Source organism: Heterodontus francisci, chromosome 24 (genome assembly GCF_036365525.1).
Source record: "Heterodontus francisci isolate sHetFra1 chromosome 24, sHetFra1.hap1, whole genome shotgun sequence".
Classification (NCBI taxonomy): domain Eukaryota; kingdom Metazoa; phylum Chordata; class Chondrichthyes; order Heterodontiformes; family Heterodontidae; genus Heterodontus; species Heterodontus francisci.
In genome coordinates this window covers 35,538,801-35,555,289 of record NC_090394.1, presented here as the reverse complement: position 1 = coordinate 35,555,289, position 16,489 = coordinate 35,538,801, and the positions used below count along the sequence as shown (strand labels likewise).

Below are 16,489 nucleotides of genomic sequence, written 5' to 3'. Positions count from 1 at the left end.
ACTTCACCTTAAATGCATCTGTACTATTCACCTGTTTGTATTCATTAACTAACCTCGAGCAGTCAATAACTAAATACTGGAATTGCTGATTTCAAGCATCATGTAGGTAGATGTATGTTAAAATATCTGCTCAAATATCTTAATTTCTCATCCATTTTACTTGTTCTTGGTTATCAGAATCTTCTACCACCAGAGGAAACAAATTCTATCTACGCTTTCAAATCTCTTTAACATTTTAAACACCTTGAACACCTGTTACGACCAACCACTCCTGTCAAAGCCCCCAATCAAAATATACGATTCTGATTGGGGTGGGAGAGACGCACTGATAATTCAATCCCGTCACTCCACAGATCGCCTAACATATCATTTAAATCTTTCCAAATTAAAGAAAGACCCAGCCAAATTGTACCATCTAATAACCCCTGAACAAGGCTAACCAAATTTTAAATCTTTAAGTCTTTAAATCAACAAATTAACTCTTTAATTAGACAAACTAAATTCTTACACACTATGAAGATATAAACATTTAAAATAGAAAAAATTAGAGTCCTTGCAAATTTACAGTCCAATGTTACTCGAAGTCCTCACAGGATGTTGCTCGAAGTCCTCACAGGATGTTGCTTTCCTTCTGCAGCGAATTTCAACAATTAACGACTTGCAAACACTTTCAATAGAATCAATCTGACTTTAGCGTTTTTGAGGGATAAAAGATTGTCACAGTCTAATTTCCCTTTCTTCAATTTAACTTATCAGAGATCTCTGTTTTGGCTCGACATTTTTTTAGAATTTTGAGAGATAATAAACAGACTAAAATCCTCTTCCTTTTTCTTCCTTTTTTTTGCATTCCTTTTTACATTTTTTACAATCTTTTTTTGCATTTATTTCATTTCATCTTAGTTTGTTCAGTTTGCTTACCCACTGTTTTTTTCAGGTTGTTTTTCTTCAGGTTTGCACTTGCTGATGTTCAATATTCAGTATATTCACACCTAATCTGTACTAATGCTTTGTCTTTCAACACACCATTAACATATTGTTTGCCTTTGCTCCGTGACCTTTTGGTCAGCTATGTGGCCTGGTCCAATCTGCACCTTCTCCTTTGTTATCTCTTGCCCAACCCCCACCTCACTTGTTTATAATCTGTGACTTTTCTAATATTTGTCAGTTCCGAAGAAGGGTCACTGACCCGCAACATTAACTCTGCTTCTCTTTCCACAGATGCTGCCAGACCTGCTGAGTGAATCCAGCATTTCTTGTTTTTGTTTCTAAAATCCTCTTCCATCAGTTCAGATGGTTGAGAGCTCTTTTTCAGGTGTGCTCATCACAGCTGTCTGTGACTGTCAGTCTGTTCTGTTAGAACAAACTGTCTTCCACTAATAAGCCAGTTCAAAACTGAATTGTAACAAATGTATTGCATCGGGCTCACTCCCAGTGGTTATATCTATGGTTACGAGAATGCACCTTTTGAATCGCAGTCTCCAAATGACTGTTCCTAAGGCAACGAAAATGCACCTTCCTATAACTCCTACGGCTTGCCGGCTCTTAAAGCAATACTGATCCCTTGCAAGCCTTAAAGGCAAACCGCATATTCTGGAAAAAAAACTACAGGACCATGACAAATCACTTTATCATTTTAAACACCTTGAACAGGTCACCCTTCGACCAATTAAACTCAAAGGAATACAAACCACCTTTAATGCAACTTGTCCTAAACATTTAAGCTCTGTAAATAAATATATATTTATAAATAAGTATGTATTATGTGATTTGACCTGATAACACTCCTGGCAGATGATTGCTTTACACATCAATCTGTGCACAATAGCAACCATATCAGTAAAAGCACTACCTTCTGTGCTGATACTTCTCTCTTCAGTTGTAAATGTCTGTCAGTACCTGATGTGTCCATGCTTGCTTTAGTGCCTTAGTCTTGCTCAATCTGGCTGTGAATTCAATTGGTTTAACTCAGTAGTAACATGGAGTAACGTGCAATGTTGTCACTGTGTGTGTCCGAAGCTGTGTGTGTGCAGCAGTGACCTGATATGTGAAAAATTCATCTGCCAAGGGTGGGACCATCAGTCTGTGTGCAATAGTAACCCTATGAATAAAGTCACAACCCTCTGTGCTAATATCGCTCTCTCTGGTTATAAATGTGTCTCAGTACAGCCAGGATCCCCGGCAAACGTTGGGTAAGGTTTTGTTTTCCAAAAATGGAAATGCATGGCAAATCATTCAGGATCCAAAACGGAGAAGATACTGAGGAGCATTTCAGGTGCAACATTTCATCAGAGTTCCAGTGAATGGTCCCTTCTGACAAACTTCCCCCAAACTGCCCACGCTTGTTTTTGTATTGTTTGCGAACTACGTAACTTTATTTTTAAAAAACCAAGGTCAGACATTTCTTTAGTTATCTTGTTATTTCTCTTTCAGATCTGGAAGTTCTTCACGTGGAGAGGATTCAGCTGATCGATGCGGTTCTGAATCTTTGCACCTATCACCATCCTGAGAACATTCAGCTGCCGCCAGGGTTTGTCCACAGTCCAGTCACCCCATCCTGACTAAAGCTTATTTTGTTGCTTTCCAAAATACATCTGATGAGAGCTGTTATGAGGAAATAAACCCTGACTATATTAAATCTTTTCAACAAAAAAATTAGACATTGCTGATGTAGTCGAACTGTGCTGTGGCAGTGTCAGGTTCATATAGTCATATATTGTAGGATCATACAGCAAAGAAGGAGAACATTCAGTCCATCCTGACTGTGCTGGCTCTTTTAAAGAGCTATCCAATTAGTTCAAGACCCCGGTTCTTTTGCATAACCCTGCAATATTTTTTGACCTAGACCTTGGTCTACTGGGCACAATTTCAAAGTTTGCAGATGATACGAAACTTGGAAGCATTGTGAATTGTGAGAAGGATAGTGTAGAACTTCAAAAGGACATAGACAAGTTGTGTTATGGGCCGACAGGTGGCAGATGAAGTTCAATGCAGAGAAATGTGAGGTGATTCATTTTGGTAGGAAGAACAAGGAGAGACAATATGGAATAAAGGGCACAATTCTAAAGTCGGTACAGGAGCAGAGGGACCTAGATGCATATGTGCATAAGTCATTGAAGGTGGCAGGAATGGTTGAGAGAGTAGTTAATAAAGCATACAGTATCCTGGGCTTTATTAATAAAGGCATAGAGTACAAGAGCAAGGAAGTTATGTTGAACTTGTATAAGACACTACTTAGGCCTCAGCTAGAGTATTGCGTCCAATTCTGGGCGCCGCACTTGAGGAAAGACATGAGGGCATCGTAGAGAGTACAGAGGCGATTCATGAAAATAGTTCCAGGGATGAGGAATTTCAGTTATGAAGATAGATTGGAGAAGTTAGGACTGTTTTCCTTGGAGAAGAGAAGGCTGAGAGGTGATTTGATAGAGATATTCAAAATCATAAGGGGTCTGGACAGAGAGAAACTGTTCCCACTCATGAAACGTTCGAGAACAAGAGGGCACAGGTTTAAAGTATTTGGTAAGAGAAGCAAAAGCGACATGGGGAAAAACTTTTTCATGCAGCGAGTGGTTAAGGTCTGGAATGCGCTGCCTGAGAAAGTGGTGGAGGCGGGTTCAATTGAAGCATTCAAAAGGGAATTAGACAGTTATATGAAAAGGAAGAATTTGCAGGGTATGGGGAGAAAGCAGGGGATTGGGACTGAGGGAGTTGCTCTTTCAGAGAGCCAGTCCGGACACGATGGGCTGAATGGCCTCCTTCTGCACTGTAACAATTCTGTGATTCTGCTTCCTCCTGAAAGTTGCTATTGACTCTGCTTCCACCACCCTTTCAGGCAGTGCATTCCAGATCATCATAACTCGCTGCGTTTCTAAAAAAAAAATCCTTATATTCCCCTCTGGTTGTTTTGTACTGTCGTCCTCTGTGATCCTACGCAACTTGGAAGCAAGAATCGGCCTGCTCCTGGTTGCTAATCAGATGATTGGCACTGAAAAGTACATGTGTGGGCCTTGGGACAGAGTTGGGCTCTGATGTGATGCACTCCACAGTTCAACAACTGACAAATACTCACTGATTGGGCTCAAATGTAGACTGACCACTTATGCAAGGGGCCTGATGGCCAAGGAACTGCCCCTGTAAATTCAGTGTCAAGAGGAGGAGAGAAATTTGGGTTGAGCATGGTGGAAAGGGCAACACTGGTATTTGCAAATTTGTTTACTATGAGTAGATTAGTGATCAGATGGTGCTGGTGATGCAGTATGTTGGTGCAGTTGCGTACTATATTCATGGTGGTTGGAATGGTTTGTGCCCATTGTTGCCTGCTGTTTAACCTCCATTCAGGAGGTTGGAGGTACATCTGTGATGAGATGGAGGATTGGCAGTTTGCCTGCAGTGTTTCCCCTCCCCTCTGGAGGGCATATGTACATTATATATGCGCAATATGTAGTATATCTCTCTCTTGCCATAGAGGGAGTGCAACAGAGGTTCACCAGACTAATCCCTGGGATGGCGGGATTGTCTTATGAGGAGAGATTGAGGAAACTGGGCCTGTATTCTCTAGAGTTTCGAAAATTGAAAGGTGATCTCATTGAAACTTTCAATATTCTTACAGGGCATGACAGGGTGGATGTAGTTAGGATGTTTCCCCTGGCTGGTGAGTCTGGAACCAGAGGACATAGTCTCAGAATAAGGGGTAGGCCATTTAAGACTGAGATGAGGAGGAATTTCTTCACTCAGCAGGTGGTGAATCTTTGGAAATCTCTACCTCAGAGGGCTGTGGAGGTTCAGTCATTGAGTATGTTCAAGAGAAAAATCGATAGATATCTGGATACTAATGGCATTAAGGAATATGGCGATAGCGAGGGAAAGTGGCATTGAAGAAGATGATCAGTCATGATCTAATTGAATGGCAGAGCAGGCTCGACAGGCTGAACGGCCTACTCCTGCTCTTATGTTCCTGTATACAATACATTATATAAATATATTCAGATGTAATACATACATTTATGTATGCTATATTATGAGAAATAATGCACATATAAAGGATATAGTATACGCAATATGTTATATACAATACATACTGTATAATACATAACACAAACATATGTGACATACACATGGTGTGTGTGTGTGTATATATATTAATTCAGAGAATGCAGTGCATCAAGGCAGTAATGTCAAGATTTAGGTGATGTTTATAGGTTACCCAAATATCTTAGTGTATCATCTCAACCTTCGAACACACTCTCCAATCATTATAACTGCCTTATTATCTGTATAAATTATACCCCTTGTAACATGCAGCAAAATACATATCAGTTTTGCCACGTTACTGCACCCATTTTGCTTAAGACTGTAATGCACTCTCATGCTATTTGATGTGAATGGGCTTTTTGTTTCTTATCCTCCAGGTACCAGCCCCCCGCTCTGGCTATTTCTTCCTTGTACTGGAAGGCTTGGCTGCTGCTGTTGGTTGTAAATGCCTTTAACCCGCAAAATATTGGTGAGTTTCCTGGAACTGTAGTTGCTACTTTGCAAAAACTGGACAGCTCCTTTATTAAGTCATGCAGTCTGGTCTGTGTTACACCGGTAGATGTAAGTGAAGTGCAAAGGCCTTGAATGTTTCTCGGGAAGATTATTTAACATTCTGCGTATTCAACTTTGCAAATTAAAACTGTTTTCGTGAGAAGCTGCTTGATGTGAATAAACGCACCTTGTGGTATTACGTTAAATCAGCACAGATCAAAGGGTTCCAGGTTTGATTCCCAGTCTGTGGGAGACTTTGGCTGTGCAGCTGTTGGAGGTGTTGCGATTGGTTTCAGAGCTCTGAAGGAGCAAAATCAGCCAAGGTCACCATTCCTGGATGCTGATGACCCCTGCTAGAAAAGGAAAGAATCCACCATGGCTGTGACAGCCTCCATGGTCAAATAGCTTGCTGCCGCTCATGGTCTTGGCCCATGCACAAAGCAACAGCTTCTTGGATGAGGTATTGCCAGGCTGTACGCAAGTGAGAGTGATGGTTTTCAATATAGGAGGGGAGAGGAAGGGAAAATAATTGTGGGCTGGGTGCAAGAGTTGCACAGTTTCAGTATTCGTGCGGATACAGCAAAGTTTATGAAGGGAGGATTGATGCGTCACTCAGTGATAGTATCTCAATTGCTTAGAGGAAGTTGGGACATCTTTCAAGGAGTGAATTGAAGAAAAATTGACAGTCCTAATCACTGTCCATTAATGCTGACCACTCTGCAGTCCGGTACCCTTGTCACTGGGGCGCAGCCTCAGCAAATGGCAGCTTCACCAGCCTCTCCCACTCTGAGTCCATCACTTCAGTCACACATGCTTTCACCTTGTTAACAGCACAGGTGGAGGGATGGGAGTAAATTGGTTGTAGATAGGCAAGTGGCGGGTGGGATGGGCGTGTCTTCAGCTATCTTGGCTCTAAACTGTGGAATTTCATCCCTAAATCCCTCTACTTTTCTCTCCTCCATTAAGGCACTCCTTAAAACATACCTCCTTTTGGTCACCTGTCCTAATATTTCCTTATGTAGCTTATTGTCAAATTTTGTTTGAAAACGGTCCTGTGAAATGCTTTGGGATGTTTTATTACATTAGAGGTGTTATATAAATGCAAGCTGTTGATAAACCCTTATAAGGGGTTCTAAAATCTTTTTGAAAAATTAAGTATTTATGCCTGAGTTTTCTTATTTGATGGTTTAGAGAATGGTGGTAAAATGTTTCTGATATCTGCAGGTTTGGCTGCATGGGAAGGTTACCCCACCCTGAAGATGCTGATGGAAATGGTGATGACAAAGTGAGTGACTTTAACAGAATCAAAAATTCATAGGGAGTGAGTTGGTCCATGTGCACCTTGCCCTAATGTGGCTCCTGACGTTGGCCAGCCTGTTATGAGGAGGAATCCAAAGTAAGCTGTTACTGACGGTTATGGAGAGGAAAATCATGTCAGCGTGTCACCTCTCATCTCCTAGTAACAGGAGGAGGATTTCCTCTGTGCAATATTTGTAAGTAAACTGTAAATGAGTTTATAAAAACAGGTTTATGATTTTCATACATGTAGAGCACAGCTGAAATTCTCTCCCCTGGGTTATTATGAGTGTAGTTATAACTGTTGCTCACATACCATTGGAAAGTGCTTTCCAAATGTGTCCGTGTTACACCAGTCAGTGTAACTCGAGAAAGCAGTGATGCAAGACACCACATGTAGGATAGCTCCAGTGCAGTGCTGAGGCATATTTTGAAAAGTGTTGTACCTCTGGAATACCTTTTGTACACTGTAAAGCTTCTTTAATGTAGACAATTTTGTCTGTGCTGTTAAAATTTACCATCTGGGAGCAGAGCTATGTGTTCGGGTATGTGTGTACTGTGTTTGTAAGTACATGTGCACAGAGATGTCGTACAGTGAATGTAAACTGCAGCCATCAGTCTCAGACTGTTAGTACAGTATAATCGCAGTCTCAGTAACGTTGGCAGAGGCATAAGAACAAGTCAGCTTCCAAATCCCTCAGTTGGTAGAATAAAAAATTATAAAAGTAGCAGGCGTATCAATATGTTTGGTCCCACTGTTGGTTTGATTCTCTCTTTACTGTTCACTCTTACACACCAGAAATGCAGATGACTTTTGGTAGGTGGCAAAATTGAATTTGCCTGATATAATTCCCTGCTGCAGGAAGTGTCTAGTCTCCTCTGTACCTTCCACTCCCCTCAATACTGCAGAGATCAAGAACTGCACAAGAACAGGTAGAAATCGCACGACCAAAAAGCTGTTCTTAGGAGATAGGGGGTTAAACGAATGAATTAAAAAGGAAAAACTGGAAAACCAAGAAGAAAATGCTGGGAATATTCAACAGGTCAGTCAACAGCTATAAAGATAAAGGCGGGTTGCAATCTTTCAGCTGCGTATCCTTCATCAGCTGCTGTTCTGAGAGTGAGTGCACACCTGACGCGTTATAACAGATACTGACTGGCCTGCTGTGCATTTCTGTCTATTCCCCAGCTCTCTCTAGAGGTGAGAGGAGGCTTGTGCACAGCATAAACATCAGCATGGGCTGAATAGCATAGCATTTTCTGTGCTATATGTTCCACATAACTATGAAATTTCAACAATCTGAGCAGCTGGTGCTGTATTCCACACTTGTGCTGAGGTAACCTACTACGCTAGAGCACCGGTGCTCACCTGCTCGGCCTCTGAAACCAAGAACGTTACGGGGGCAAGATGATGTGATCATGATCAAGACCATGTAAATATTCTTGATTTTTTTTTTTGTTTCCAGCAACTTCTCTTACCCACAATGCACCGTCACCGATGAAGAGACCCGAAACGACATGATCAATCGCGAGCTGCAGATGTCGCAGAGAGAGAAGCAGGAGATCTTGGCCTTTGAAAGCCACTTGGCTGCCGCATCAACAAAGCAGACCATCACTGAGAGTAACAGTCTGTTGCTGTCGCAACTGACCAGCCTTGATCCACAGTGAGTGTCGGGCAGGAGTACCAACATTGACCATCCTTTTAGTGAGAGTGTGCGTGCACTCTTTTGAGTCAAACAGCACCCTTTGACCTCACAGTATTCTTCTAATGGTGTTACCCCTTACTGGGATACAGTGCCATAGACATCGACAGCCCCTCATTACCTAGCTGGACTGTGTGAGTGCTTACAGGCTATTTGATTTTGAGGGGCATCGCAGCCAGACTTCATTCTGTTCTTACCTGACAGGCAAACAAGAGCGCCCCCCCCCCCCCCAGTAGAAGACATTGGATATCAATCAGGATAGGGACCCCTAGTCATTTTTTTTCATCCCCTCACGAATGCAGTACTGCTGAGGACAACTGTGTCAATGCATTTGTTGAAACTAACCACCCAACCAGCCCCTGCTTGCAAAACTCAAAACACAGTGTCTAACATTAGATGTGATTCTGCGATTGGACAACGTTTGCTAAATAATCCACAGTGCGACATGAATTACACTGACAACCAATTTAAGATTGTCAGTCGGGCTCGCAGTGTGGTGCATTTGCACGTACTGGCAGCTACATGTATTAATGCACAGGGCCCTGTTCTTTGCAGACAGAAAGAACATGTGCACACATTGCGCCTGTTTCAGCTAAACAAAATAAGTGACAGCCATTTGCTGGTTCATTCCTCAGGGCAATGCCTTGACCAATCAGTTAAGCTGCCTGGTTTAAATTTCAAGCTAAGCTTGGCAGTTAACTGTCAGTCACCATAAACTGGTGCATTCTCATGGCAACGTCTCTATTAATCAGAGTGCACTTTCCAACCAACACTCTTCTCATACAGTATAAATTTGTTCCTTTCCTTTACATTCGTATTCTTGCAAATTGTCCTGAAGAGTGCAAGACAAAAAGCTTCGACAAAATATCTCTGTTTTCTGCAATATTAAATGTAATCAAATTTCCCTTCACCAGCGAGCTCCCAGTCTCACCCATTGCTGTCATGCAGTGGTGCATAATGGGAAGACAAGTGCCTTCCTACAGAAAAAAGATTTCCAAGAATGCTACCAAAACTGAGAGGGCACAACTGGCAGGAAACACTGAACAGGCTGGGGTTGTTGACTCCGGTTGAGGGGTGATCTGATAGAGATCTTTTCAATTATGAAGGGGTGTGGTAGGGCAGATATAGAGAACCTGTTTCTAATTTTTGGGAGGGGGGGGTGCTAAAATACAAAGGGCAAAATATTGCGGATGCTGGGAAATGTGAAGTAGAAACAGAAAATGTTGGCATTGATCAGATCAGGATAGTGAAGCTGATTTAAATGTTTCAGGTCAAAAAGGCAAAATACTGAATGTGCTAGAAATCTGAAATATAAAAAAATATAAGATGGTCACTAATAAATCCAATAAGCAATTCAGGTGGAACTTTTTTACCCAAAGTGTATTTAGAATGTGGAAAGTGCTACCATGTGGAGTTGAGGCGAATAGCATATAGATGCATTTAAGGGGAAGGTAGGTAAACACATTCGGGAGAAAGGAACAGGAGGATATATAGATAGGGTGGGAGGAGGCTTGTGTGGAGAATAAATACTAGCATGGACCAGTTGGGCTGAATGGCCTGTAAGTCTGGGGGCCCAGTCATGGTCTGCTCTTATAAACTGTAGTTGTGTCAGCAGTGATATTTAGGAAAGCCCTTTGGACTGGTTGGGTTAAGAGGGGACACATTGAGCCTTTGTGACTGTGAGTTTGTTAGTTTCCAGTTTACTGACCTTTTCCCTTCCCATCTCTCAGGGGAGTTCCTCGTCGGCCGCCTCCACAGGTTCTCGAGCAGCTGAAGAGCTTGAATCAGTCGCTTCATCTTGGGCACCTGCTGTGCCGCAGTCGCCATCCCGACTTCCTGCTAAACATTATTCAGAGACAGGTGAGTGCGCGCAGCTTTGGCTGGGGATCGGCGCCATTTATAGATAGAAAGAACTTTCATTTACGTACCGCCTTCCACAGTCTCAGCATGCATCAAAGCACTCTACAGTCAATGAAGTGTGGTCACTGTTGTAAAGTAGGAAATGCAGCAGCTTTTGGAATGAATACCTCAGGAAAGCCCCAGAAAAGTGGCTTTTGTGTAGCTAATAAAGATGTGGAGCTAGTGTGTCACAAACACATGGGGCCAAATGCAAAGAAAGGACTTGACATTTATTTCACGCCTTGTATGACCTCAGGACGTTCCAAACCATTTCCCAGCGATTGAAGTATTTTTGAAGTGTACATACAGCACTTGATATTCCATTCCATTGCAGTCAATGGAATTAAATCTGGTGCTGTATCTAACAGGTGGTGATCCAGTTCCCCCCGTTTTGTGCCTCCGCCCGAGATGAATTTCTGTCCTAGAAAACGAGTGCCTAATTTCAGAATCTTAGTTTGATTGTGACATTAAATATGGGCAGGTGCAATGCATGTAGCTGTAGATGGTGAATGTGCTCTATTGCTCCAAGGAACAGCATCTCAAAGAATTCACTGCTCAGAAAATATTTGGCTGTGCTAACCTTTTCATTGAGGTGCTTCCATTTTACGTCTATATGGACTGGGAATTCTGGGAAATAAGGTACTGTAAATCTAGGACCCTGATAGAACAAAGAACAAAGAAAATTACAGCACAGGAACAGGCCCTTCGGCCCTCTAAGCCTGCGCCGATCCAGATCCTCTATCTAAACATGTCGCCTATTTTCTAAGGGTCTGTATCTCTTTTCTTCCTGCCCATTCGTGTATCTGTCTAGATACATCTTAAAAGACGCCATCGTGCCCGCATCTACCACCTCCGCTGGCAACGCGTTCCAGGCACCCACCACCCTCTGCATAAAGAACTTTCCACGCATATGCCCCCTAAACTTTTCCCCTTTCACTTTGAACTCGTGTCCTCTAGTAATTGAATCCCCCACTCTGGGAAAAAGCCTCTTGCTATCCACCCTGTCTATACCTCTCATGATTTTGTACACCTCAATCAGGTCCCCCCTCAACCTCCGTCTTTCTAATGAAAATAATCCTAATCTACTCAACCTCTCTTCATAGCTAGCGCCCTCCATACCAGGCAACATCCTGGTGAACCTCCTCTGCACCCTCTCCAAAGCATCCACATCCTTTTGGTAATGTGGCGACCAGAACTGCACGCAGTATTCCAAATGTGGCCGAACCAAAGTCCTATACAACTGTAACATGACCTGCCAACTCTTGTACTCAATACCCCGTCCGATGAAGGAAAGCATGCCGTATGCCTTCTTGACCACTCTATTTACCTGCGTTGCCACCTTCAGGGAACAGTGGACCTGAACACCCAAATCTCTCTGTACATCAATTTTCCCCAGGACTTTTCCATTTACTGTATAGTTCACTCTTGAAGTGGATCTTCCAAAATGCATCACCTCGCATTTGCCCTGATTGAACTAATTTGCCATTTCTCTGCCCAACTCTCCAATCTATCTATATTCTGCTGTATTCTCTGACAGTCCCCTTCACTATCTGCTACTCCACCAATCTTAGTGTCGTCTGCAAACTTGCTAATCAGTCCACCTATACTTTCCTCCAAATCATTAATGTATATCACAAACAACAGTGGTCCCAGCACGGATCCCTATGGAACACCACTGGTCACACGTCTCCATTTTGAGAAACTCCCTTCTACTGCTACTCTCTGTCTCCTGTTGCCCAGCCAGTTCTTTATCCATCTAGCTAGTACACCTTGGACCCCATGCGCCTTCACTTTCTCCATCAGCCTGCCATGGGGAACCTTATCAAACGCCTTACTGAAGTCCATGTATATGACATCGACAGCCCTTCCCTCATCAATCAACTTTGTCACTTCCTCAAAGAATTCTATTAAGTTGGTAAGACATGACCTTCCCTGCACAAAACCATGTTGCCTATCACTGATAAGCCCATTTTCTTCCAAATGGGAATAGATCCTATCCCTCAGTATCTTCTCCAGCAGCTTCCCTACCACTGACGTCAGGCTCACCGGTCTATAATTACCTGGATTATCCCTGCTTCCCTTCTTAAACAAGGGGACAACATTAGCAATTCTCCAGTCCTCCGGGACCTCACCCGTGTTTAAGGATGCTGCAAAGATATCTGTTAAGGCCCCAGCTATTTCCTCTCTCGCTTCCCTCAGTAACCTGGGATAGATCCCATCCGGACCTGGGGACTTGTCCACCTTAATGCCCTTTAGAATACCCAACACTTCCTCCCTCCTTATGCCGACTTGACCTAGAGTAATCAAACATCTGTTCCTAACCTCAACATCCGTCATGTCCCTCTCCTCGGTGAATACCGATGCAAAGTACTCGTTTAGAATCTCACCCATTTTCTCTGACCCCAAGCATAACATTCCTCCTTTGTCCTTGAGTGGGCCAATCCTTTCTCTAGTTACCCTCTTTCTCCTTATATATGAATAAAAGGCTTTGGGATTTTCTTTAACCCTGTTTGCTAAAGATATTTCATGACCCCTTTTAGCCCTCTTAATTCCTCGTTTCAGATTGGTCCTACATTCCCGATATTCTTTCAAAGCTTCGTCTTTCATCAGCCGCCTAGACCTTATGTATGCTTCCTTTTTCCTCTTAGCTAGTCTCACAATTTCACCTGTCATCCATGGTTCCCTAATCTTGCCATTTCTATCCCTCATTTTCACAGGAACATGTCTCTCCTGCACGCTAATCAACCTCTCTTTAAAAGCCTCCCACATATCACATGTGGATTTACCTTCAAACAGCTGCTCCCAATCTACATTCCCCAGCTCCTGCCGAATTTTGGTATAGTTGGCCTTCCCCCAATTTAGCACTCTTCCTTTCGGACCACTCTCGTCTTTGTCCATGAGTATTTTAAAGCTTACGGAATTGTGATCACTATTCCCAAAGTAGTCCCCTACTGAAACTTCAAACACCTGGCCGGGCTCATTCCCCAACACCAGGTCCATTATGGCCCCTTCCCGAGTTGGACTATTTACATACTGCTGTAGAAAACCCTCCTGGATGCTGGGTAGAAAGTACGAAACTCTGTCTAACCTTGTGCTTGAACTCTGAGGAAATGTTTACATCTCTTTGGAGGAAGCTTTAAAGTTTGCTAACACAAGCTTTGTAGTGATCAAAAGCTGTTTTGGTTAACCCATGCTAAAGTAAATGGTGCTGAGGGGTTAGCCATACTGCAGCTAAATGCACCTCAGTTATTATTGCTGTAAGGCTTTTGTATTTTACAGAATGATAGAATATAATTGTGGAATCATACAGCTCAGAATGAGGCCATTCAATCATTGTGCCTGGACCAGTTCGCTGAAACAGCTACCCATTAATCCTATTTCTCCCTTGTTCTTTCATTATAGTCTTGCAAATGTTTTACTTTTCAAGTATCTATCCAGTTTCCTTTTGGAAGTTATTATTGAATCTGCTTCCATCACCCTTTCAGGCAGTGCATTCCAAATCATCATAACTCGTGTGGGGGGGGGGGGGAAAAAACACTTCCTGTTCTCCCTGGCTTTTTTGCCAATTACCTTTTAAACCTGTATCCTCTGGTTCCATCCCTCTTGCCTTATCAGTTAATTATTAATTATCAACAAATTATATTTCAAATAATATTTGAAATTTAAAAACTCTGGTAATTTTATTCCTACTTTCCCTCCCTACTAGGCCTCGTCCCAGTCCATGCCCTGGTTGGCAGATCTGGTGCAGTCTAGCGAAGGATCCTTGGATGTGCTGCCTGTCCAGTGTCTGTGTGAATTCCTGCTCCATGACGCAGCTGATGAGGTGACCTCCACAGAAGAGGAAGATGAGGGGGAGAGCAAAGAGCAGCGGGCGAAGAAACGACAGGTAAGGCTGCAGGTGGGCAAATGGGTCAGTGGCACTACTATGCCGATGGCTGCAAATGGCTGAGAAAACAAAGATTTTCATTTATACAGTGCCTTTCATGACTTCAGGATGTCCCAAGGCGCTTTACATCCAATGAAGTACTTTTGAAATGCATCCACCTCTTTGGAGAGACATGGGCTTCGGTTTAATGTCTCATTCAAAAGATGGCACCTCCAACAATGCAGAGCTCCCTTAGACAACCTGAATTTTGTGCTCAAGTGTGTGGAGTGGAAATTGAACTCACGATCTTCTGATTCTGAGGCTGAGGGAAGGTTGTGAGGGGTCAAATTCTCGATTATGAAGAAAGTGGTAAAGCTCTGTTTTTTTTGGCCGTGTCTTCTGTGGGCAAGAACACAAGAAATAGGAGCAGAAGTAGACCACATGGCCCATCGAGCATGCTCCACCATTCAGTACGATCATGGCTGCTCTTGGGCTTCAGTTCCCACTTTCCTGCCCGCTCCCCAACAGTTTACCTAAGCCCTGTAAAACCCTTTGTCTCGGAAAGAAAGCTGTAGATCATGTCCTTGTTTGAACTGATTGCTTTTCTCTGTAACGCAGAGGGCAGTCGGAACCTCAGGTTAGTGTCACATCAGAAAGATGACAGCTGTGACAGTGCATTGCTCCTTCAGCACTGGCATTGGGAGTGTCGGCCTAGGTTCTGTGCTCACGTCCCTGTAGCGGGGAAGATTGTGTCCTTGTTTGAACCCAATGCTTTTCTCCCGTAATGCAGAGGCAGCAGAAACAGCGACAGCTCCTGGGCCGCCTGCAGGATCTCCTCCTGGGCTCCAAAGCCGATGAGCAGACGACCTGCGAAGTGCTGGATTACTTCTTGCGACGCCTGAGCTCCCCGCAAGTGGCCTCTCGCGTTCTGGCCATGAAGGTAAGTCGGAGGAGAGCGTGCGTCTATTAAACCAACAGTGTCTTCTCCCTTCGTGAAGTTGAAGCGAGTATTGACTAAGCTTGGAAGGAAGAGCACAATGTGATGGGTTTGTAGAGAGAGTCACTCTTTGATTGCCCGCTGCAACATTCTACCTCCTGCTTCTGGGGGCGCTGACCTGGGCACCTACCAACCCGCCCACCCCCTGTCAAATAACTGTTCCTCACATGCGATCCCAGATGTTGAGTGTCGGTGGATTATTTGACTGTGAAGGGAGCATGCTGATGTGGGGAGTGGGACTGACATCATTGCTCGGTGGAGAGCCGGCATGGACTCAGTGGGCTGAATGGCCGCTTTCTGTGCCGTAAAAGACTATGTTTATGCTGCACACAAGCCTTGTCCCACTCTTTTATTTACTTTGCCCACTTTACTTTGTCTGCCTCAACCTGTCAACTTATTGATGTCAGTGCTTCAAAAGGAGTCACAGAACATTGGGGGGCTGTGTGAATGGGGTGAACCTTTCTGCTTTGATTTTGCAGAGCTCTTCGTTTATTTTAATGTTTGAATTTTGCCCTTATTTTTGGAGGACTTCTCATTTGTTCGGGATCTAATGGGAAAAACATGTTGGCGTGGGAATGCGGCCTAAACTTTCTCCTTGCTTCAGGGCTTGTCTCTGGTGCTGACTGATTCTGAGAGCAGTCTGCGAGATGTGGAGGAGCGAGACCAGATGATGGAAGAGGACTCGAGTGACGGGGAGCCACTCCCTGGATATCAGTGGCTGCTGCGGGATCTTCCCAAACTGCCCCTCTTCAGCAGTGTTTGTAACATGACTTCCCTGGCACTGCAACAGGTGAGCATTGCAATCCAACTGAAAACCAGGAGACACTAGAATTTTGGTTTATTATTGTGCAGATACGTGGGTCAGGTTTGAAAAGAGATGGGATAAATATGTAGGGATTAAGTAACACCAAGCTTGGTTTTTGAAAGCCTGCAGACTGTAGGAAAGGAAGGTTGAAGGAGGTAAGGAGTTCCATTATCTAACAAAATAATGTTACTTGCATTTATACTCCCTATAATGTCTCATAGCACTTAAAAAACAAATTCAAAACACAGGAATGTTTAAAAAGAAAAACTTGCATTTGTATAACGCCTTTCACATCCTTGGGATGTTCCAACGCACTTCGCAGCCAGTGAACTACTTTTTGAAGAGTAGCCACTGTTGTAGGAAACGCGGCAGCCAGTTTGCACACAGCAAGATCCCACAAACAG

The 16,489-nt window shown here is 43.4% G+C and overlaps 1 protein-coding gene across 2 annotated transcripts in view; it reads left to right on the top strand.

Moving 5' to 3' along the window:
- Window positions 1–16,489, top strand: part of ints1 (integrator complex subunit 1) — a 111,925-nt gene that overhangs the window by 29,621 nt on the left and 65,815 nt on the right. For both annotated transcript variants that reach the window (XM_068055879.1, XM_068055880.1), the window contains exons 16-23: window positions 2,431–2,527; window positions 5,406–5,497; window positions 6,745–6,805; window positions 8,283–8,480; window positions 10,250–10,379; window positions 14,125–14,304; window positions 15,074–15,223; window positions 15,885–16,070. In XM_068055879.1, the coding sequence (XP_067911980.1) occupies window positions 2,431–2,527; window positions 5,406–5,497; window positions 6,745–6,805; window positions 8,283–8,480; window positions 10,250–10,379; window positions 14,125–14,304; window positions 15,074–15,223; window positions 15,885–16,070 (1,094 nt within the window). The remainder of the gene's footprint in view (window positions 1–2,430; window positions 2,528–5,405; window positions 5,498–6,744; window positions 6,806–8,282; window positions 8,481–10,249; window positions 10,380–14,124; window positions 14,305–15,073; window positions 15,224–15,884; window positions 16,071–16,489) is intronic.